The sequence below is a fragment of the Glossina fuscipes genome, unplaced genomic scaffold, assembly GCF_014805625.2.
Source record: "Glossina fuscipes isolate IAEA_lab_2018 unplaced genomic scaffold, Yale_Gfus_2 1, whole genome shotgun sequence".
NCBI classification, from domain to species: domain Eukaryota; kingdom Metazoa; phylum Arthropoda; class Insecta; order Diptera; family Glossinidae; genus Glossina; species Glossina fuscipes.
In genome coordinates, this window is record NW_023998415.1 from 2,404,906 (window position 1) to 2,428,423 (window position 23,518).

At 33.0% G+C, this 23,518-nt stretch overlaps 1 protein-coding gene across 1 annotated transcript in view; it reads left to right on the forward strand.

Annotated features, from left to right (window-relative positions):
• Positions 1-2,762: 2,762 nt before the first annotated feature.
• The window catches only part of LOC119632703 (hybrid signal transduction histidine kinase A), a 76,401-nt gene continuing 55,645 nt past the window's right edge, over positions 2,763-23,518 (forward strand). The window contains exon 1 of the mRNA XM_038025753.1: positions 2,763-3,872. Within this exon, the coding sequence (XP_037881681.1) occupies positions 2,919-3,872 (954 nt within the window). The 5' untranslated portion in view covers positions 2,763-2,918. The remainder of the gene's footprint in view (positions 3,873-23,518) is intronic.

Genomic DNA, 23,518 nt, shown 5'->3' on the forward strand with positions numbered 1-23,518 from the left:
TTTGTCGCAACTTTTGTAACAGTCAAAAGAAGACTTTCAAGAAGACCTCATAGAGTATATATATATATATATTCTTGATCAGTATCAAATTATGAATCAATATAAGTACATCCACTTCCCTGTTTGTCTGTCTGTATAGTGTATGCGGTAAGTATTCTTCTGGTCGCTCCCGACTTCAAATTGGGCAAAAACATTTGAAGCTCTTGCGTGCAAATGTATATCGAAAATTGGCGAAATCAATTAAAGGGCACGCCCATAGTACAACATAAGGTGAAACACCTTAAGACAGAACCACTTTTAATTATGCTGCTTGATTCAGAATCATTTTCATTTTCGGAATCCATTAAAGCATTGTCTGTTTGTATGTACGCTAGTCTGTCTCTGCGTATATATATTTTTGTGTTCAGCTTACAGGTCGCGATTTTTGAGGTATTTTGCTTTGAACAAAGAACAACGAAAGCATTTTTTTCAAATCTCTCTTATATAACCGTTTCTATGAAAGCAAAATCTTTATATGCTAAAAACATTTAATATGTCACGCTGTAAATTCGTTTATAGTAGTAAATTGAAAAGAAAATCAATGTTGTCCAATTTGGATTAAGTAGATCTGTTTTTTTCGATATCAGCGCATATAAGGATTGTTACGAAACGTAAACTCTTGTATGTCAAAAAGGTGTAACTGCTAATGCTTTATAATGAGAATTTGTTCATTATAGTAATTTAACATAAAAATTAAGTGGAACGAATTTGAGCCGCATGTATCTATTTCTTGGACCCCAGTGCATGTGCGATTTCTTATAAAATCTTGGAAAATTGGTTTATAGTAGCAATTTAGCGAAAAAATTGGTCTATTTTTTTTACCAAAATGAAGATAGTCCACCAAAATAGCTCACATACTTAAGGGTCGTGTCTTTACTAAGTTACAACTTACTTATCAAGAACTAAGTGTTAACATTAAAAAATATTAGAAAGTAAACGAATAAAACAAACTGAGCTTTTAATTACGATCACAAAATGAAGAAAAAAGAAAAGTAGAGATAAGTTATACCTACTAATTGTCATGCATGGTAAATACTGAAACCTATCAGAAAAACTTAATGTCATTACTATATCCTACTACTTTATCTTTCATGTACGTACATAAGGCACTAACTTCAGTTTCTTAAATTCGTTAAAACTTTTTATAACACATTTTGTACTTATTTTCGTCAATTGTATGCGTGCATTATTTGATAAATATATATAACGATAGTACAGTAAAAGTTCTTTATTCGCGGGGTATTTGCGCCGCGAATACAGAAACCGTGAATATGGAATGGTAATTGAATACCTATTGGAATCCTTTTACTATCCTGTATGCACTTATTGGATCCGCGAATAAAGAAATTTATAGCCGCGAATATAGAAATTTAAAAAAAAATTTTTTTTTTTTTAATCCGCGAATAGTGAAAACTCGAATGAAGAAAGCGCGAATAAAAAGCTTTTACTGCACATTTTTCTTTAATTGCTTCTATTTTTCGCATTTGTTTAATTGTTTTTTCCATCATTTCTTTTATTCTCTTAATATCGTTCAATTATCATTTACCTTAGCATGGGCGCGAACCGCATGTGAAGTTAGCTTAGCTTTTAGCAAAGTCATAAATACGGGGTACGTACAGTGAGCTATATGCAAGTCAGTTATTTGTTAGGGGTTATCATGATAAGCCAGTCGGTCCTTCTATAGAGAGAAAGTCAATTTTCTTGTATTTCTATGACGCGAACTGAAGAATAATAAAATTTTTGGTAAATAAATAAAGTTTGCTAAATTTAGATCACGCCATGTGATGTTTTGGGCTTCTTTCCATATGAGGGCCTTCGTAAAAAGTATGCCTTTACTTAAAAAAAATGTTATCATTTTTGGTATATGATAATCAAATTAAGTAAATATCTGTAATAGACGGCCCTGTCCGACTATGTGTTTCCAAATTTGATTTGCCGCATTTAAAAGATATTTTGAAACGATAATCGGTATACATATATTGTAAATAATAAAGAATTTTAAATTTTGCTTTACAAAAATAGCTCAGCCATTTATTACAATAATACAAAATAAAATGAAATTCGTCTATTAAGATGAAAAAGAAAAACTGTGCGGCGTACATAGCTGTAAGCTTTTGATAACATTAAATCAACTGTTATTTAACTAACACGGAGTTAGCAGAAAAAATAAGAGACAGAGAGAATGAGAGAAACACCTTATGTTGGCTAATCAGGATTGTGATCAGCACACCGCTCAATATATATGAACGATTTTAACACCGCTTACATTACTAATGCGACGGTGAGAGAAGGAGAAAGGTAAAGAAAGAGGGAAAAGAGAGATAGAGTGAATACGTACGATGATGAAGAGAAAGAAAAACCTGTTATAGATCAAGCAACGAATAAGAAAATAATTTAGCATTCAACTATTAACGCTATAGTAACATTTGTTTAGGTTTATTTTATTTATAAGAGCAAAACATAAAAGAAAACTGCAAACAATCTCATAAACCGTTTGTTATTGTTCGCGTTATATTATTTGTTGTTAGTTAGTAGCGTTAATTTAGGAAAAGAACACACTGTTGGTTTAAAACTATTTTAGTTTATATCAAACGGCCTCATGATTAAGACGTGCGTGCGTGTCATTAATGTTGTTGTTAATAAAATAATAATAAAAAAAAAAAAAAATAAAGATATAAAAAAAAACAAGATTTTGGAAAATATGAAATGAATTGAAAATCAAAGAAAAAAATTTACTTTAAAAAAAAAAAAAGAAGGAAAATAAAGAGGAAGCATTTTTGTTTTTTTTTCACGTTTTGGTTTGAGTGAAACTAAGTCTCAGTAAAGCAGTCTATGCTTTTTAAATAATTTTTTGGAAAAATTTCTTCAAAAATACTACAATGCCAGGCTATCAAGAACTTAAAACGAATAGAAAACAAAACGGTTTAGAAACTATGACAACGGAAAATGCTTCTCCGCCGGATTTTGATTTCAATTTGCCGTGCCGGGTCTTCAAAAGTTCCTTTGCACGTTCGTTGTCTTTGAATATCGAATGCAATCGAAGCAAATCTTTGGATTATGATATAAGACAATGTAATAATAATACCAATAATAATAATAACGATGATAGTAAGATAAAGAGAAACAATAATAATAACAGTAGCCATGGCAATAATAATAATAGTAACAGTAACGATGGGAAAAACATAAATAATGAGGCAGCTGCTCCACCCTTGCCGCAAAGACGTCTGAGCCAAACCGGATATGTGACCGCAAAGACTGACAGCATTTCAATAATGCCTGAAAGTATGGAAAATGATAATGATCATCAACATTATAGTAACGTACCTCCAGCCTTGCCAGCTAGACGTCCCTTAAGCGCATACAATAACAACAGCAGCATAAAATCAATTGAGAGCGTTGATAAAAAGCACGTTGAGCCTTCCACGGCACAAGAAAAATTAGAAACGGCGTTGACACAATTTAGACAACCATCAACTTACAAACCCGGTTTATCGGTCACTACCAAATGTGCTAAGCAATTGCAACTGCAACAGCAGCATCAGCCTCAGCATCAGAAACAACAACAACAACAACAACAACAACAAGAACAACAGCTACAACAATATCCAGAACAGCATTTTAATCAAAAGCTGAATGGCCAACAAGCATCACAAACGCAAACAACGTTCTATTACTCAGCTAAATCACAAGCAGCAGCTGGATCACCGGTGGCCGACAACAATAATAATAATAATAATAATCACACTACTCATAGCCATCAGCAGCAGCATCATGAGCACAATTTTAGAAAGAACAACAACGTATGGCCGACTAACAAAAATGTGGAACAGGTTAGTGGTTGGTTAAACAGTATGAGTTTGTTACTAAAACTAGGTTTTCTACGCGAGTTTTGTTTTTTTCTTTCTTTTTTTATCTTTCCTTTATAAATTATTTTCCTATTTGTGTACACTTGTCCCAGGATATGTATGTATGCGTCATAATTGCAGCCCCATTTTACAGCTGTTGTAGCCTTTAAGCATTTTCTACAATTTTTCTTCGTAACGACTTTTCTGCCCTCTTCGCCCTATAGTTAGCGCCATGTAACCAGAGCTAATTTTTTTTTTTTTTTTTTTTATTCGTTCATTTTCCTTTTATAGCGAAATCAGTTTTGTTTTCCTTTTTTGTGAAAAATTAGGTTTTTTTTTTGCTGCCAATTGTTGTCATTCGTGCATGATTGACCTTGACCATTTTGCATTGAAATTAATTCGTGCGTTGTTGGTCACCGTTTTTCTTATCTTTTTAAAGCCCGCTGCTGGCATACATCAAGGTGTGAAGAGTGAGATCATGATCGACACATATATATATAAGCTAAGTTAACGTTAGGTATGTGTGCGTGTGTATACACATAATACATGCATATATATATACCTATATATGCATGGATGGATGAATACCTTTATACAAACGATGGTAAATGTTTTGAAATATTTTTATCACTAATGATTTTTTATGACTTTATTTAAATAAATGTGAAAGCCAATGAGTTGAAACAGTTTCTGACCATAAGCACACGATTCTTTATTCATTACAATGATGGTGACTTTAATACTATGTATAAAGTAGTGCTTAGATAATGGTATCATAGATATCCGGTAACTATGTACATAAATCTAAGATATATTATGAAGATTATGCTTGATTTCTTAAAGATGTGAAATTGCACTCTGCTCAGTCCCTTTCTTAATGCCATCTCCATTCAAAAGGATGGATATATAACTCACATTAATTGCAATCGATCATCGGCCTATGAAGTTTTCAAACACTTATTGAAGATGCATGTAAATGTTGGTGTAGAGATTATTTGTTCATGGTCTAAAGAGAGTAAATGCCAGGAAAAGTTCGCATTAATATATAACTGTTTTCTATATGGGGTTATTACAGAAATTTTATTTTAAAGTAAACAATTGATTTAAGAATTTTCTTATCGGTATCATTGGCCACAATATTTCAACTCAAATCAATGAGTTTTGCAAACTAATTCATTTTGCTTTTGCCTTTCTTTTATGCGAACATGGTATTGTTCTAAACGCGCTGCTCTAAAACTATCTTAAATGGTTGCATAACATCATCGCCATTTAGAGGTCATTAAGAGTTTTTTATTCCTTTCCTTTCTCTCTCTCTCTATCTCTCTTTCTCTTTCTATTTCTCTCGCGCCATCGTTCTATCGTTCTCTCTTTCTGCCTATTAAAAGCGAAATGCGTGGCAGTTCCTCTGAAACTAGCGGCCAATCAGGGTAAAATATCTCGCACTTGCTGATTGACAACAACCGACAACGATAGTCTCCTTTTTGTTTTTGCTCTTGTCCTGGAAAAACAAACTTGCAAGAGTTAACTTATAGAAAACGAAGGCACGAAAGTGTTTAAAATTTCAGCTATTCAGTTATTTAATGATCTGATAGGAGTGGAAATTTGGGATCTCTCTGATTCGCACGAATCCATAACTAACGTTAATAGAAGGAATTCTTTACCTCCATACATGATTCTAAAAGTAGAGTTGCTTTTGACTATGCCTTAAATAGGATTTCATAGCGATAAAATTCGATTTTCTAAGCTCTTCTCTAATGCTAACTAAAATTCTAAAATTTTCATCAAATATATGTTATGCATAAAATTGTGGGGAAAATCGGAAAAGTTTCAAATTCTGAAATTCCACCTGAAAAACCGTTCTTTTTTTTTTTTGGTATAACATTGAGGTTATGTTCACCTTGCAGGCGTCACTGGGAAAATTATATGTGATCTCTGAATGTATCACGCATAGATCCCAGTTATACCTTCCTTCGTTGTTGACATGAGTGGCACAGATTTGCTAACCAAAATCAAAAGCATTTTGGAGAATAAAATTTGTACAATGAAATATCGAAACCCGCTTCCTTGTATATTCGCGCATTTATGCATGGATACGCAATGTATCTTTGCTTCTAATCGTTATTTCTATAACAATAAAAGGATAATAGCTATGCTAGCAGTGAGATGTGTACAATCACTAAGACGTTGAAAATCGTATACATTTTCGATCAGGTCGATAAGGCGAAGAAGCGGTTTAGTGACATCACTTCGCTCATCTAGCTTTTGGATTCTTGATTTCAACCTTTTGCAATTTATTTGCAAGTACGGGGTTGAAATAAAATCTTTCGAGTATTCATTTTCGTCGCCTCAAAAATTTGTTCGCCAATTAGAATAAAATCGAACACTTTGATTTTTCATTATCTTACAATATATAAACCGGGAGCTTTCTTCTTCTAAGCATTCACAACGAATTCAAAGGCGTAAATAAATATATAGATGCATAGACTACAATGTGGTGGCTATGTGGTGGATGTTTTACATCCTTTTCGTATATAAATATTCAGTTTACCTTTGTATGACTTTTTGCCTTTCACTGTAAGCCAATGGTGTGGAGTATCAGAAATTTTAGTCCAAGCTGAATACAATTCTACTCTCGTTTAAAGGTATTGGCAGGAGCTTGTGACAAATTGCTTTATGTTATGTGTTGCATCACTTGTAATAGTAGTAAACTAATTAATAATTTTTAACAAAGCCTTTATGAGAAAGTAAAGAAAAGTTTTCGTTTCACTTTTTCATATCGACCGAAAGTGAGAGTTACACTGCTTCTGTCATCTGATTATATCCTTAGCTAAGAATTATTTAAACAACGTTAAGTTAAACGAACAACTATTGACGGCGTTGCGTATTGAATAGAGTTTAAGGTAGAAATTAAAACTATCTCTCCTTTGGATTTTTTCGGTTAAAAATCACTATTGTTATCAAAGTATTTCTCTGTGAATATTTAGCATTTTAACCGAGAGAACAACAGCACTAAGCAGCTCTTGTAAACTCATACTTTTAAAGCCATTTTTTTATTAAGAAAAACAAGCAAGATTTATTTATATATATTAACAAAACTAGTAACAAATGCTTCGTTGTTTCTATTTTTTAATTTTTAATATTTTATTTTTTTTTTTTTTTTTTTTTTTTAAACTGACTAAGTTTTCTCTTCTTAAAAATGTTTTTGTTTTATCCATACCATGATAACATTGCGAAATTTCGACAAACGTAGCATATAAGTGTTCTTCCGCTAGCGTGTATGTCAAACATGTATAAAATGTTCTTTATTAAATTCATCGGATCTTGTGACCTGTGCAAAGTTTAAATATATATTGCGAGTATGAAATGAAGAAATGAAAACAGTTACAAAATACAAAAAATGATTAACGCATACGCTAGGAATGCGATTAGTTTTGAAAATTTCGTTGTAAACTTTTTCTTTATCCCAAAAGGTACAACTCTGATTACACCTAGTGGCCGACCAGTCATTACTGATACCGGTCAAATAAGGAGATAGCGTCACCTCCAATCGACATTTAATAACATATTCTTGCATTTGTCAAGAGCGATAAATAGGTAATTAGTGTATATCGAGAGCACGAAACTTTCGTTCCGCAATTTTTTTTTTTTTTAATATTTTAGATACGGCCTCGTGTCGGTTTCATTTGAAGACATTTAAAAGACGGAAACTTTGACGAAGAAGCATTGAATAAAAGTGATAAATTACAACCGGTTTAAGCGGCGAATGTTTTGATCCCAAGCACCCATAATCGTATTTTAAAAGAACACTTAAGAACAATATTAGCTAGGCAGTCGAAAAAATATTTTTTAGGCAGGGGCGTGCGAATAAATCGAATCGTAAAATGGTAAAATTATGGATTCTCGATGAAAGTATATTTCAGTCTTTCTTAGCCACTCCGAGCAGAGTAACTCTGCATTGTGAATCTGGAATGGAATTTCCAATAACGACAATATTGAACGGGCCTACATAAGAGTAAAAACGTCGAGATATATTTTGTTATTTGCACTAAATCAAAATATATAGGTTATGCTAATAATTTCGCGTGTTTACATGAAAAAGCGCTTATTTCCAAAGGATGGTAAAAAGCGTTTTATTCAACGTACAGCTTTATATTATATTATATTGCCCCTCTTTTCGAATGGAATATAAGCCCCGTGCCGAAAGAGTAACTGATCATTTGATGGTATACAACAAACACGAAAAGACCCGTTTTTTTTTTTTTGTCATAGCAATGAAAGCACTGTTTGGGCTGACAATTAGACAATCATACATGGGGGGAGGGAGACAGAAAGAGTGGCATAGGGCGAATGCTGTGGGGCACAGTGGGGATGAGAGCAAATACTTCAGCATAAAGCTGGTAATGTACTTTGAACGAATTTTGCACAACGAGCCCGGGAATCGTTTTGCTGGAAAATCGACTTTTAATGCCTTTCCGCGTATTGCAACCGTTTCTCCTACAAAGAGCACCGTATTTATATCAAGTATGGCTGAATGCGTGTCATTTAGTTACTTCCATAGAAGCCTCTGTCACTCCCAAGACATGAAATTCAGCTTCAGTACACTGCATCACCTCGTGGCTGTTTGCATTTCAAATGTTTGAACATGTTCATCTTTCATCATCCGCGATGATTTAGTGGCATTTTCCTTCCATTTGAGTAGGAGAACAGACGATTCTCCCACTTTTTTTCTTTAGGATAACAGAGTTATTAGCACACGTTCATGAATTTTTTTTTTCGCTTTGTGAATATGTGACTAATTTAATCCAACCTCCCTGACGATGAATATAAACAATAAAATAATAAAAACATAGTGCAATCTACAGCGTAACGACATGTAACGACGTAATTTATTAAAAGTGCATTATGCACAACATACGCAATATTAACATGAACAGCACCCGAAAAAGAAATATCATATGGTATGAATAGCTCCTATGGATAGAGCTTTTAGCATTTTGCTGATTCTCTACCAAGCTATTCAAGCACTTAACTGATTTTTACAGCTAAGATCAGTATGGCGAGAGAACTTCAATCGAAATTTATTGGCGAACCTAAACCTCCCTATCGTAATCGCGAAACCATCAGAACGATCGAGCTTCATAAGGTTTATAAAGTCTTAGAACTGTTCAACAAATTAAATGGAAGTCTCCGATGTATGCAAGGAGGCTTCTATGTTAGTAATACCTCCTATAAGGTATATTAAGGCTGTGCGAATGTAAGTAACACTCGAAAGGACTTGAGATTGATCAATCTTTTATTTTCACTTAGAAGTATTTTCTGAAGCGATCGGCATAAGCTAAGCTTGTCTGTCTGTCGGTCTGCTCGTCTCTTGTCTGCCCATGTATTCTTCCATTCAATCTACATATCACCGTTTTTCCAATATGTTCATTTGATGTGATGGCTAGTTTTGGCCCAGAAACGAATTGAAAATGAATTAGATTGTTATGAGCACTTCGTAACGCCCTATGTTGAAAAAAGTTATCTGAAACAAAAGTTTGCAAAATATGAGTAATAGTATGTCGGCTTAGTAATTAGATGTGGACACTTTGGATCGGATGGGCGATAGTTTGATGCCTCTGCCCGGCAAAATGTCTTTACAGCTCTTCAGTTGACGAAAGCATGTGAAAAATAACGACATCTTTCGAAAAATGAGTTAAGCTTGGTAAATTTTTGGACCATGCCAGCTGGAGCTCATGAAGACTTTCATGAAAAGTATTTCTTTACATCAAAATAATGTATATGTTTTCTTGTATTATAGCAATATTGAATGAAGAGCTCGATTAATCGAAGTGCTGTAGGTTGTCTAAAAGACGACCTTGCCTAACTATAACGCTCTTACTTGTTGCTGTAATTAAAATTTTATTGACATACAGATCTTTTAACTTGGACTTTTAACTAAAAGTTGAATTATTTACCTTTCACCAATATATATTATGCTAATCGTTAATAGGATCGAAGCGACCAGAACTCTTTAACCATTGTGAATGATTTTCTTCATTCAGGTACAGTTTAGACGACTTAAAGTGACAATTGAAAACTTTACCAGCGATAATATATGTTTTACTTTACAATACTCTTACAGCGCAGGTATAAATAGTCATTTCGAAATAAAAAGAGACCGGCTTTCGGCCGAAAGTAACCGTTAACTCTTCAACACAAAATTACAATAGAAAAAATTGTATATATGTATATATATATATACATATATATATTTTAATATATAAATATAATATATATATATAATATATATATAATATATAAATATATGTTTAAGCAATAGCTTTATCTTAATCAAATGCTATCATATAGTTAAGAAATATTATTAATGTTACGATATATTATCAAAAATATAAAAAAAATAAAATTAAATAAATAAATAAAAAAAGAAAGAAAAAAAGACAAGTAAATCTATTAGTAAAGTAAACAAAGAAAATGAAAATTTCCTAATATCACACGAAACGAAACGAAATGTATTTTATTACCATAAAACGACATTAACATAAACAAGAAAAAAAAAAAAAAAATCCAAAAATATTTCAAATAAAATTATTGTACTTTAAGAGTTAAGTTTTAGTATAATACATTAGTCAAAGTAACATGTTTGAATGAAAACGTTTCGAGAGTCTGGGCTTCAGCTACTTAGCGCCTTTATTTCTATATTGGAAAATAAAATTCATACATGAGTACCATACGTGACGAAATCCGATGAAAAATTATAGATACGATGGAGATTTAAATAACTGAAAAACCTATGCATATTTGACAAATAAAATGAGATGAAAAATTATTTCAAAAAGTCTGATATATGTTGTTTGCCAAGAAGCGGGATAACGCGCCTATTCGCACTATCCATTGTAAACTAGAGATGAGTGTGCAGAAACTGTCTAATTTTCGTTTTATTTAGTTTGAACTAATTGCCTTTGCTTTTTTTTTTCTTTTTTTTTTTTTTTTTGAGCATAAGAATAGATTCTCTACTTCGTTAGTACCCGACAATAACTTGATTGCTATTCAACTGAAAACGAGTGGATGGGGTAGACCCGACTATAATTATGGTTAATATGTGAGCGCCCGATCGCTAGAAGCATAATAACACTTACCGCTCAAGTGCACACAACACAAATGGCATAACTCTGCACCACAACAACAATCCTAAAAACAATTGGAATAATCCGTTTCGGAATTACTGTGGAACAAATAATTAAAATTTTTTCATCTTAGCAGAAACTGATCATCTGAAAATCTCAGATATAACTAATCGCGAAAATGCCACCCGCTCAGGGGAATCAAGCGATCAAAAAGAAGAATAAACGAATATTCCTTCAAATTTTCACAAACTGTTTAAAGTTGATATCTTCGCGAACGATACGAAGTTAGCCGAACTTGAGATCAAATTGGACATAGGTTGCCATAGCTCTCATCCATATGGATTTTTAGGGTTTTTTTTTTTTAATTAATTCAAACTAGACTACCAAATCCAATCGAACAAGCTCGGCTAACTCTGGCTAACAGATTTCTGACATTCTGCCTTTAACAACAATCGATTAAGCTATAGAGTTAAGAATTAAACAATGCCTTGGGTAATTAATATAAATTCGAATTGATCTTTCACACCTTTAAACAAATTTTTAAGCTTCTCGCCAAAAGTGCTTGCCATTTGTTGCCCATGAAACAATAAGAGCAACATATCTAGCGGTAATGGCTATGAATGAATTACGGCAACAATTTTTTGTTAAGACAGACAGATTAAACTTGTTTCGTTGTATATACTATACACAACAAATCAGCTTAAATACAATGGTATTAGCATTTTAAGGTGATTGTTTTAAATCAACAACACACAATACAATAATAAAAAATATAAAACCGTTTAAAGCTGTAATGATCGGCAAGAACCATATTTGGGTAAAACGTTTTTGGGAATAAAATGAAACAATGAACAGAAAAAATACGTACAATAAATGTAAAACAATTTGTCACTTATTGTGTATATGCACGATGCCTGATCGGAGCTGATGAAACTTGTGCAGATAAGAAAATTCACGGTTTAAACATTTTTTGAAACTTAGAAAATTAAAGAAAAAAAAAAAAAACACAAAACAAAATAAAACGAAAAACTAATAATAAATCTTTATTTTATATGATATGGAAGTGTTAAGGCAATGCCCTCTTTTCTGTCTACTAATATCTCGGTTAAAAAAACTGCAAAGACAATTTTATACATGGCCGGCGATAGTTTAACGCAAACATTGTATACAAAAGTTTACTTGATATTAAATGACATTTATTTGCATTTCTCTTGATTTACACTTTTAACGAAACGAGAAAAAGTATAAAACAAAATTCCTTCACTTAGCTGAGAGAGCAGCTAATAAAAAATCAAAGTTAATGACTTTCGTGACACTAAACTAAAAACAACACGTTTCATAAACAAATTTGCGACAAATACTTTTTTTTTTCTTTTCTTTTCTTTTCATTTTATTCAACACTCCAGAGAGTTACAAAAGTTATAAAAGTTATAAAAAATTTCTTATACTTTTTGTAACAGTTGACAGAATGTAGGGTGTTTCCGTAAGGACGTTATCGTTTGATTCGCTCCTTTTGAACTTTTCATCATCACATTTCTTTTAGCAATTCTTACGATATGAAAATCTTTTCAAATTTTCATCAAGACTGCTACCACACTACGTACGCTGGCGTCCCGATAGCTTTACAAAATAATTAAACACATTTAATAAAAAAAAAAAACGAAATGACGGTCGATAAAGGCTTTGGAATATTGCTTTCGAGAACTGGACATCTGCGCTGTTCATTCCTTTTGCATTTTTACAGGAATTGTGTGTCTGCGATGACCGTTGATGAAAAACCTTAAGGCCAAATTAGCTTTGTTTAGAAGTGAATTGCTTCAACAGTTCTGACGCATCTCGCAATACTAATTGTTATACCTTTGAGCAATGAAAACGAGAGAGTAATTCGTTTACCGAACACAAAGCAAACCAAGGAAAAGTTACTGAAATTCCTTTGAGTTATTACCCTTTATGGTTGAATTATATCAATGTATCCGGATCGGAAGGGACTTTTATGTTTCGACTTGCGTCTGATGTTACGAGTTTGGATATTAGCTTAGTTTGCATTTCGGGTGCCCGTATATAATCAATTATTTGATACGCCTTTGGCTCTGTACCGATCGTTGAAGAGGAAACAAATACTCTTTTATAGGTTTTGGTAAAGTAGCTACTAGTATAACTACTGCCGAGGATTATATTCGTCGTTGTCTGCTGCTGGTGATTATAATCTTTCCGACAGGCCCCAAAGTGAACGATGACCAGTTGAATTTGATGGTCACGCTCTAATATCTCTTGTCGAAGCTGATCCAAAGTTAAGCGTCGGGACCACATTGGCAACTGTAACAGAAACACACGTACAACAAATTAAAAAGGCTTACAAGCAAGGAATATGGGTGCGTCATCAGTTAACTGAAACAAAAGCAAGAGTATTCGTCGGCCAATTTGAATTTCATTGCTATCCAGATTTCGTAAAGATTCATTTCTTAGCAGAATCGTTACCCGATATGAAAAGATTCTCTTTCTTCCAATTGCTTTCAAACCGAACTAACAATATGTAAACCTGGCTTATAAGGAGGCAGCTTAAGTAATATTTTGCTTTGCGAACCCTGGTTTTCGCATATTTATGTTCATTTAAAAGTTCATTAAAAAATCTTAAGACAATCGCTGAAGAAGATAACGGACTGCCAGCGATTTGAAAGCTTTCAGTTCTTCTTTCAGGAAACTAAACGTTTGGAGTGAATTTTTTAGAGTTGTTTATCGATTCCATTATACAAGCGCGAATCTACCTATGGCAGATACGGTACGAAAGGCATGCAGACTAATGAAAAAAATATGTTAAAAATTTCAAAGCGGCAAGCACAATAATTCAAACAATTTTCAGGCTACTACGGTTACTGGGGTTACTCCTTAGCACTTCCTTCCATTGGCCATAGTGCTTAAGAAGGTGGAAGGAGAAGGATATGCATTAAATGTTCACGAGATTGAAACTTATAAATATAATCGAGCAATTCAGACCTTTAGATACTCTACACCACCTCATCTAGTACAGTTGTTCATTCGTTACGCGTGTATAATATTGTTACGAAATTCGCTTTTCTAAGATAGGACTCCACTAGATCCACTAGATCGTGGATGTTCTTTTCGAGAGAAATACACTTTAAATTTCTTTTATTTACAATTACACACCTTAACAGTAGGATTATTCACAATTTATTTTAGCAGCACTCTCGACTCAAATATTCTTGTCCGACTGACTCTGCCTTCCGCAAATAGTCTATTTATATACATTTGTACAAGCGTATTACTATTACCTAAGGTCATGCCTTCATTTTTATTTCCGTTAACCTGCTTTTCCGCTACTCGTTTTTCTCGGCTGCGAATAGGCACTTGGTTTTTCCCTGTCTGCTTCTCCGAAAATCTTTTTCATCTGCCGGCAGCTGCATGACGCGTCTGCGAATGTGCACTTGGTTTTTCCCTCTCTAAGGAATTTATTATTTGGGAAAATTAATTATTAATAATTATCGGAATGAGTTGGATTTAGGATTTCCATAACAACACGCCCAAAAATTACATATTATTTTTATACAAAGTCATACTTTTCGTGGAAGTCCGCATATTGGACGAAACCAATATCGTGATCCAAATTTAGGGTATTTAGTTTAATTCATAAAAACTTAATTATTTTTCAGATAATCATCATAAACAACTAGCAAACAGACTCTCTTTCTCCGTATTTATGAAGGCTGCCTTTTCGTGATCCGAATTCTTTAGTGTTTAGAATTAAAAATTAAATCTGTTTCTCAATGGCTTACTACTTATGAGAAGTTTAACATGGAATGTAATCTGAAAAACAATCCCACCTGACTCAAATTTGGTGCACTTCACTTCTATGTCAAATTACCATAAAGAAATTTTCATCATAACACATTAACAATTAGGCCTTTTTGACATACGAGAGTTTACATCTTACAGAGAATCCTTGTGTGCACTAGTATCCAAAAAATACACTTACGTGAATGAAATTCGGTACGGGTAGTATTATGAACCTATCTTTACCATGAAATATGGGGAATTACACCTTTTTACCCCATAAAGATTCAGTTTTTGAGAAAACGCTTATATCAGATGGGTTCAAAAATTCAGCATTGCCGAGCGAAATTTCTCATATCAATTTCGAATATTAAAATACCGGTAATCAGCGACTTTTGTCGTCAAATTTTCAAAATCGAAATTTTTTTCATGATAACGACTTTTCAAAATAGGGCTTTGCATGAGGAATGGTAAGAAAAAAAGTGGTTCTATTCGAACCATTTTTAGTAGCATTCATCCTTGGGTTAAAGCACGTCAGTATACCAAATTTCATCAAAATAACTCAAAATTTGCAACTTGTCGGTTGAGCACAGAACTATAAGAAGACGTACAGATAGACAGACAGACAGCTCAAGTCAATTCAGAAAATGGTTTTGAATCATATAATCCGGTATAATAAAAGGTAAGTCTATCCCATCCCCTTTTTTCCCTTATACTACAAGTGGCACACATAAAAAGTTCAGAGATACGTATACTTTATAAGTAGAGGAAGGAAACCTTTTCTATTTTTTCTGCATTTCAATGAACCTGTAATAGAAATCTCTTTCACTTGTGTGCATATTAGCGAAGATTAGGCCCTCCAGCAGAAGGTGCTTAGCGTCAGGAGAGTGGACATCATATAGAAATTATTTCAAAATATAACAGAGTAAGTGATATATATATTAAAGGCTTCGCCCGAAGACGAATATAAAAACCTTTGTTTTTATTATTATTAATTTTTTTTTTTTGTTTTTATGTGTAAAGAAAGCCATAAAACGCTTTAGTGTGTTATAGTTTAAAGTGAGTGCCTTTGGAATTTCGCATAAAAATATTTTTACTTTTTTTTTATATTTCAATAAACCAGTTTATTAAGCGTGAATTGTTGGTGTAGTACAATTTTTCAATTTTTTTTTTCTTTTTTTTTCCAAAAAAAAAAAAAATTTAATTAATTTTCTTCTATTTATTTAAACGTTTACCACATACTTTAAGGCTACAATTAAGACATGACTACATGGCTTTGTATTGGCAACTACTACTGCTACTACTGTGTTGCCCCCGTATCCCCTCGAACTGCTTAACTAACGGTCTTTTGAAATTCATCGACACACGACGTGGCCGGAAATGTAACTTTTTATAGTTTTGTCTGAGGATTTGTTGTTCAACTCCGCATTCCTGCTGTTGTTTATCGTATGTGTTTGCGTATTTGTATGTGTCTTGGACACACTCTACTAGTCTCTCTCTTTTTCTCTTCGCAATTCAATATATAATATTGCCTGCAGTCATAGCTTAATGCAAGCTGACGCAATCAATCTTTATGTGTATGCGTATGTCAGTTTGTGTCTATCTGTCTGTCTGACATCGGGTCTAAGCATTGATGACAAATTATTTATGGGCGCGACATCATATTAGCCGGTCTTTAATTTTCAACAGTCATTACTGCACTCTTTCTCATAGTAAATGCTTGGCAATGCGAACAATCTGCTTTTGCTTCTTGATTATCACTTGTGTGGCGAGCAACTAAAATGTATGTAATTAAAAAATTACAAGCCTGCTAATAGTCATTTACATGTATATTTAGGTGCATGTTTTATTAATTAAGTAATAAAATATAAGAGTTATTTGAATTTACGACCAATAAATAGTCAATCTTTTGCAATCAAGTGTAGCGGCAATGATAAGCATATTTTTAGCATCAGCTATGCGCATAAGTTCATTAATCGAAGGCGAATCGACCCGGCCGAGGTGAAATAAACCCACAAATGAACTCCATTAATAATCTAAACAACATTCAAAGCATTCAGAATTGCATATGGTTAAGTTTTAACGAGATAATAAGCTTCACCTTTCATATACACATTGAACTCTGTGTTAATAAAGCTATAGTGGTACTGGGCTTTATAAAAAAGATTAATCGAAGGAATTTCGGGATCCATACATTAGGTATGTGTTTGGTTCGATCTTCGTCCTATTGTTCTCACGTCTAGAGACTCTGTTGAATCGATCTAAGAACATTTCTCACTTTTTGCATTTATGAAAACAAGTTAGCTTGTGAAGCACTTGAGAAGCATAAGCTCGTGATAGGCGTCAGTCTCTTAATACAGCTGATAATATTTGAATGTTGCTTAACTTAATATAAATGTTGGAAAGGTTTGTCAATAATGTTTAAGCGCTGCCGATGAAACTAATTAAGTCGTGTATCGAACTCAGTTGATACGACATTGAATTAGAGGTTTATTTAGCTCTTTCTGACTTATGTCCTCTTGATGTTCATTTGCACTCCTGTGCGTGTTGTCTTTAAGCTGGAATACGTAAGTTCAAGTAGCGATGCGTACCTTATGGAGCTTTTCTAATGCGTATTTTTGGTCAAATGAAATGATTTTTGGACAAATTTAATTTGCTATGAGGCAAATATTTCCAAGGGTATTGCTTGTCATTTCAGGAAAAAGAAAAAGTTCTCCTTTTCTTCTGTAATCTTAAATTTTTAAAAACCTTACTTAGGACTGACTATATTGGATGCCTTTGGGTGAACGAATCAACAGTTCGGCTTAACTAATTTAAGTTAAGTAAGTTTAAAAGAGCGTCGCAATCAAGTCTAGTTACTATATAGCTATTATGTATATTGAATCCCTTATAAATATTATAAATAAATAGCTTGGTTATATGATTATCGAATTTATAATATATAATTGATTCACCGAGGCAAGCAAGAGAAGTAAAATTAAAATTTTTTAATCAAATTCAATTTGAAAAAGTTATAATAAATAATATCTATGTCTGACTACATCCACTTATGATTAAAAGCATCTTCGACCATAAACCGCCGTCAAAATAAAATATTATTTTACATTTATTTAGATTATACCACTTTCACACATACATATCCACAATATTGTCTCATAAATGAAATGCAAATTTATTAAATTCAATTTGTTTACTGCGTGTTGTGTCGTTTCGTATGCCTTTTAAGCGAACTCGCATTTCTCAACCATATCCATGCTATGCCGTCGCATCAACATTATTTTTCCTCAATGCGTGCAAAGTTTTCTTAGCCGGTTTCTTTTTTTTTTTTTTTTTTTTTTTTTTTTTTTTTTTATTTTTTTTTGTTTTTTTCTCCTTATTTTCAAATATTTACTGCTTCGATAGTAAAAATGATTTTAATTTCAATTTTGTTTTCTTTTTGCTTTTTTCCTATTTTTTTTAAATGTGTAACGCAAACAAATCCAACAACAACAAATGAAAATTTCAAATTGGAATACAACGAGAAAACAAATTATTAGTTGTTGTGTTAAGTCGTTTCCATACCATAGCAACAATAATAATAATAACAACAACAAATACAATAGCGGCAACAATCATATATTATTATTACCATACATGCTATCGACAGACAGGCTTCTTGCCTACCGTAGGCACACTTATATACGTACTGCGTACACATGTGTTGTTTGTTAATATATAAAAAAAATAATACAAAAAACATAAAAAAAAGCAATTTTAAGATGATTTGCAATTGTTTTCAATATATATATATATATATATATATATATAATTTTACAATATCGACAAAAATTGTTGTTGCTTATGTCGTTATGGTAACAATTTATAACATTTTCGAACTACAGCGAAAAGTAAGTCAACAAACTAAACCACATTGGTTTACTTGTCGATTTGCGAAAGCTTAATACCGATCATCCATGAGATGCAATATAGTTTAATGCACTTACGATCCCTTCCCTATACAATTCATAATGTCAGGCGCGACATGACGCTTAAATTACACATACGATGTACTCAGACAACAGCACATACCTAAAAGATAAAACGATAGAATCGACTCATAAACTGCTATCGAAAATGTCCTTCGACAACAATAGAAAGTAAACATGGTAAGGAGAATCGAACAGGTTTGGCTAAAAAGCCTCTGAATCCCATACCGAAACTAACTGAAGCGATATATCTACATACTTTATGAATCCCTTTACTCGTACATTCGGATGCCATAGATATCTTTTGACGACGAATCAAAAAATGTACAAATTCGATTCTGATAATTTATAAATCGAACGTATACTAAGGGATTAGCACTGGATTTATTTATAGTTTGCATGCAATGTTAAGAGTTTAAAGATAAGCAGCGGAATTATGGCACACACATTCTCTGATCAGTTAGAAATATTTGGTTTCATATTTTCGTGTATAACTTTCGAATAGATATCTACTTCCTTATGCAGAATTTGTGGGCTTGATATTACAAACCGTTCAAATTGACGGGCACCATAAACCTACTGTCTGTCTTTTCAGTTGTCAAACGCAATTAAACCAGCAATTGAACAGACATCGGTAACGACTGATGCAAAAGATGAGACCTCTCTCTTAGATTCCTTCCGACGCTCACTTTCCGTTACACCATTCACCACGTACGTGTACGTCGTTCTCATTTTCTGCATCTTTTCACTTTCATGCTCTATACATATAGCGTCTCTTCGATAAATACTTTTCTAACGAGTCGTTACCCAGTCCAAAAATTCCTCTTGTTTGTAATAATCTCTACAAAATGAACTGCTTATGATATCTGTTAGAATTTCGTTATGGAGATATTGAGAGAACGTTCCAAAAATATCTGCGAAAATCAAGGCTTCTCCTAATACATATATAGCGTGTACGTTACATACATATATTATTACAATAGATTAAAAAAAAAAAGAAGAAAGACGAAACAAGATCTAGAGTAAAAGGTGTGGTAATCCTAAACTAAAATACATACGCAACCGCAAATGGTTTCAATCTTATGCATAATCCTTTTATCCGAGTAGCGAGCTGCATTCGTTCGATTCACTTCTGATTACACTTGCTCTTACTCATAGTAATCGTTGCCTTAAAAAAAATAATCGCTACTAGGTATCGGAAAAGTCGATTCAAGCTGATTAAGTTATTTCTTGTTTGTAATTTCAAATCGAAATTAATTGTTGGTGCATAATAATAAATTGTTAGACAATTTAATCCACTATACAAACGATAACGTATGTAACGTTCCATGCCTCAAAAAGCAAAAAAAAAAAAGTCACTTTAATGGTTTGGAAAAAATTCATTTATTTAAATCGGACTGCAGTGGAAGCGAAATTTAATTTAAAATCGTATCGTATCGTAAATAAATCTGCATTACTTTCAGCTTAAAATCGACTTTAAAAGAATTTTCAATGGAGGGCATTTTTCAATTTATATATACAAGATTGCACTCCGGAAAAAAATATTATATTTTCCTTTTATTTATAAATATATAATAATGGCCACCATAACCAAAAGGCTTTAGTTGAAATAAAAAAATTTATAATCTATAAAAATGAAAGCTAATTCTGCTCACATACGGCGTGAAATCTTTAGCATGTTACTGTAATTAGGCCTAACTGACCATAGCGTTTAAAGTAGTTTCATAGCTATTACTGCGTCATAAAATAAAATAAATTGGGTTTATCAGGCACTTTGTAACAAAATAGCAAGAGTTCACACGGTTTTCGGCCACGTTCAGTTGCGCTGAAATTCTTAAATTTGCATAAATTGACGCATAATTTTTTCGATATTAAAAATTTATCTAAGTTGCCCATAAAATTATTTTTTTAAATATAGGAACCGATTTTGAAATGAACACAAACATTTAGCTAACTTTAAGTAAAGAAAATTAAAGGGCAACGCAATGTAACGCCCTTTACCGATAGGACTAACATTTTATTGTTACTTGTACTTAGACTTTATATATATATAATATATGTCATCTTTTCATAGGGAAGCTTTCTACTTTCTTATGCTTCTTTAGATACGATGGCGCAGTTGCTTTATTGTTATAATTTACTTTACTTTGATATTTCAACTTGTGAAAGTCCACCATTTAATATGAAATGAATGAGTACACGTTTCACCAACGTTTCGAAGCAATTTAAGTTCTTTACGAAAATATGCATTCAATGACAGCCGCTGTTACCGTAGCAAAAATTCTAATTGCCGTAGTCAGCTAATGAGTGGCCGAGGGGGGCAAAAGGTCTCCACTAACAACTCAATGGTCGTGGGTTCAAATCTCAAATGCGGTAGAGTTTTCACTAGAGCCGATAGCCTTAGATGCTAGTGCTCTAGGACTTTAATCTTAGAATTTATTTCTCTGGCTTAAGAAATTAATAAAATAAAATCAAGAAATATTAACGATATAAAGGGGAAGTGATGGACGTAATAATTCGAAAGAATCGATGTAAGAGGCCATCTAAAAGCTTGCATAGCCGTTTTTTCTCTTTCTCGCGTATTTTCGAGGCAAGTAAAAAAACAAAAAACGTATGTTAGGCCACGAAACCAATCTGAATTAGAAAAGGAACAAGTTCATTGGATGTGATATATATATTTTTCAAGTATATAGCATTCAGAGCTATTACCGTTAGTTTTTGCAATTATAAAATTGGATTAATTTTCATGCAAGCATTTAATTGTGAATCAGCATCGGTACAAAGCATCTGTTACATCAAAAAATTCTGCATAATATTTCCTCACTAAGGGGAGAAATATTAGGCGATCGTAACGTGATCGTTATAAACCAAAGACACTTAGACGTGCCGGTGTAGGTATCGAAAAATTCGATTCAAGCTAAGTACAAAAATATTTTTCTATGATATTTTTTTATATAATAATTTCACGTTTGTTTCTTGTTTTTCTTTTTTGTAACTTTTTGATAATTAAAAGTTTCGTTGTTATGTTTTCACTTTTTTAATAGTTCTTGTTTTATATCGTTTAATTTTTGGTAAATGATTTTCATAATTTCGAACAAAGCACTCTTTAAAGTAATATTTTCGACTACTAACTACACTTGTTTACTTGTCTTTTATGTACATTAGCAAGGGACAGGAATATAATGCAGCTGTCTTCGGCTTTGTAACACTCAACAATAAAGCATTCGGATAAAAGCTCTCTCTATAATATATATAATATATTCTTGATCAGTTTAGGATGTTAATTACGTGCAAAAATGTCTCACTGAATATGCTCAGCTCATGATCACACATTGAATTTCAAAATGAAAGCAATTCGTTCACGATCGAATTTACTACAAGAAAATATTGTGTAACTTTCCATCGACATCGAATATAATAACCTAAAGATTGTAGTAAATCTTATCATTTTAAGGGTAAGCAGGATTAGCCCACAAACCCACAAGTCGAAGGTATTCCAAAAATGATTACATGCAACCTTTTATTGATTTTTATTTCATTATTCTAAATTAATACAATTTTTTTTCTTTTTTACTCCTATATTTTTCCATTCAGTTTATCTAGAAGATTTGAATAGGTTTCGCTACTTGTTGCTATAGCTTTCCGTAAATTATCAATAAAAAGAATTCTTTTCGCATCCTAACCTTCCGTCCCCAGATCGTTCCAAGAAAGTGTCAGATGTCAGATAACCGGCGTCTGCGTTAACTGCTGTAACGTTCTTCTAATGTTTCAGTAAAGGAGCCACTTTTTATCTAAAAGCAAGATCGATCATTACAATCAGGCTAGGCGGGCCAATACATATCCTACACTGCTTTGCTCAATAATGTTATTCAGGCCGATTTATCTTGTGTGTCTTAAATACATACGGGTGTCGGTATAGCAATAGCAAGGAACTTTTTTTGTTTATTTTTATGGGATAGAATGCTTGTATAAATCGTGTAGCGCCAAAACAGGCCCAGGTTCTTATCATTACGTAATCTATTGATTATGCGACCGTTAATCGTATGCTTGTGCTCGCATTACCAGCAGTGCTGCGGATACATTAGTCGATCCTTCAAAAGGGTTACGTTGACCATGTCCCCATTTTAGAAAGCGGGACATAAGCCTTTATCGTCTTTTTAGGCAAACAAGAATGGGTCTGCCTAAAAGAGGCAAAGAACTGGCGATTTTATCAACTAAGTTTGATAAGTGTCCGAACAGTGCAGTTGCTTGAAATGCTTGGCTGCGTTTAAAAAAGATGAAGGGCCCCCATATGGTATGACCATTAACTCCTACCTTACATAAAACTTCGCCTATATGTCATACTTCTGTCTTAGCTGCTCGTAAAACTCAACCTACCTCCCCCTGGAGGACTTGTGAGTCTCACGTTGGCTCAACTTTGAATGGCGTCTGATCGCTCTATCGTTCACTTTAGCTTATAATCTTGTAGTTATTACTCCTATTGTTAAAAACCAGATAATAAGTTCCCAAATTTCTATTTCCGATAAGAACGTTAGCACAAACGACCATTTTGGTTCCGCTTATGTGAGCTAAACAGGTGTGGCATTTGCTTGGGCAAGCCGAAGTATCCAAAATAGAAAAATTTGAGATGTTTATCCCCATCTAGTTACTCCTATCCACGTGATACGCAGCAAGTTGCACACACAAGCACAGCTACCTCGTTCATTTTCCCGCAATTCCCAAATAAGGAATGTGCCACCTCGAAAAGGTATAT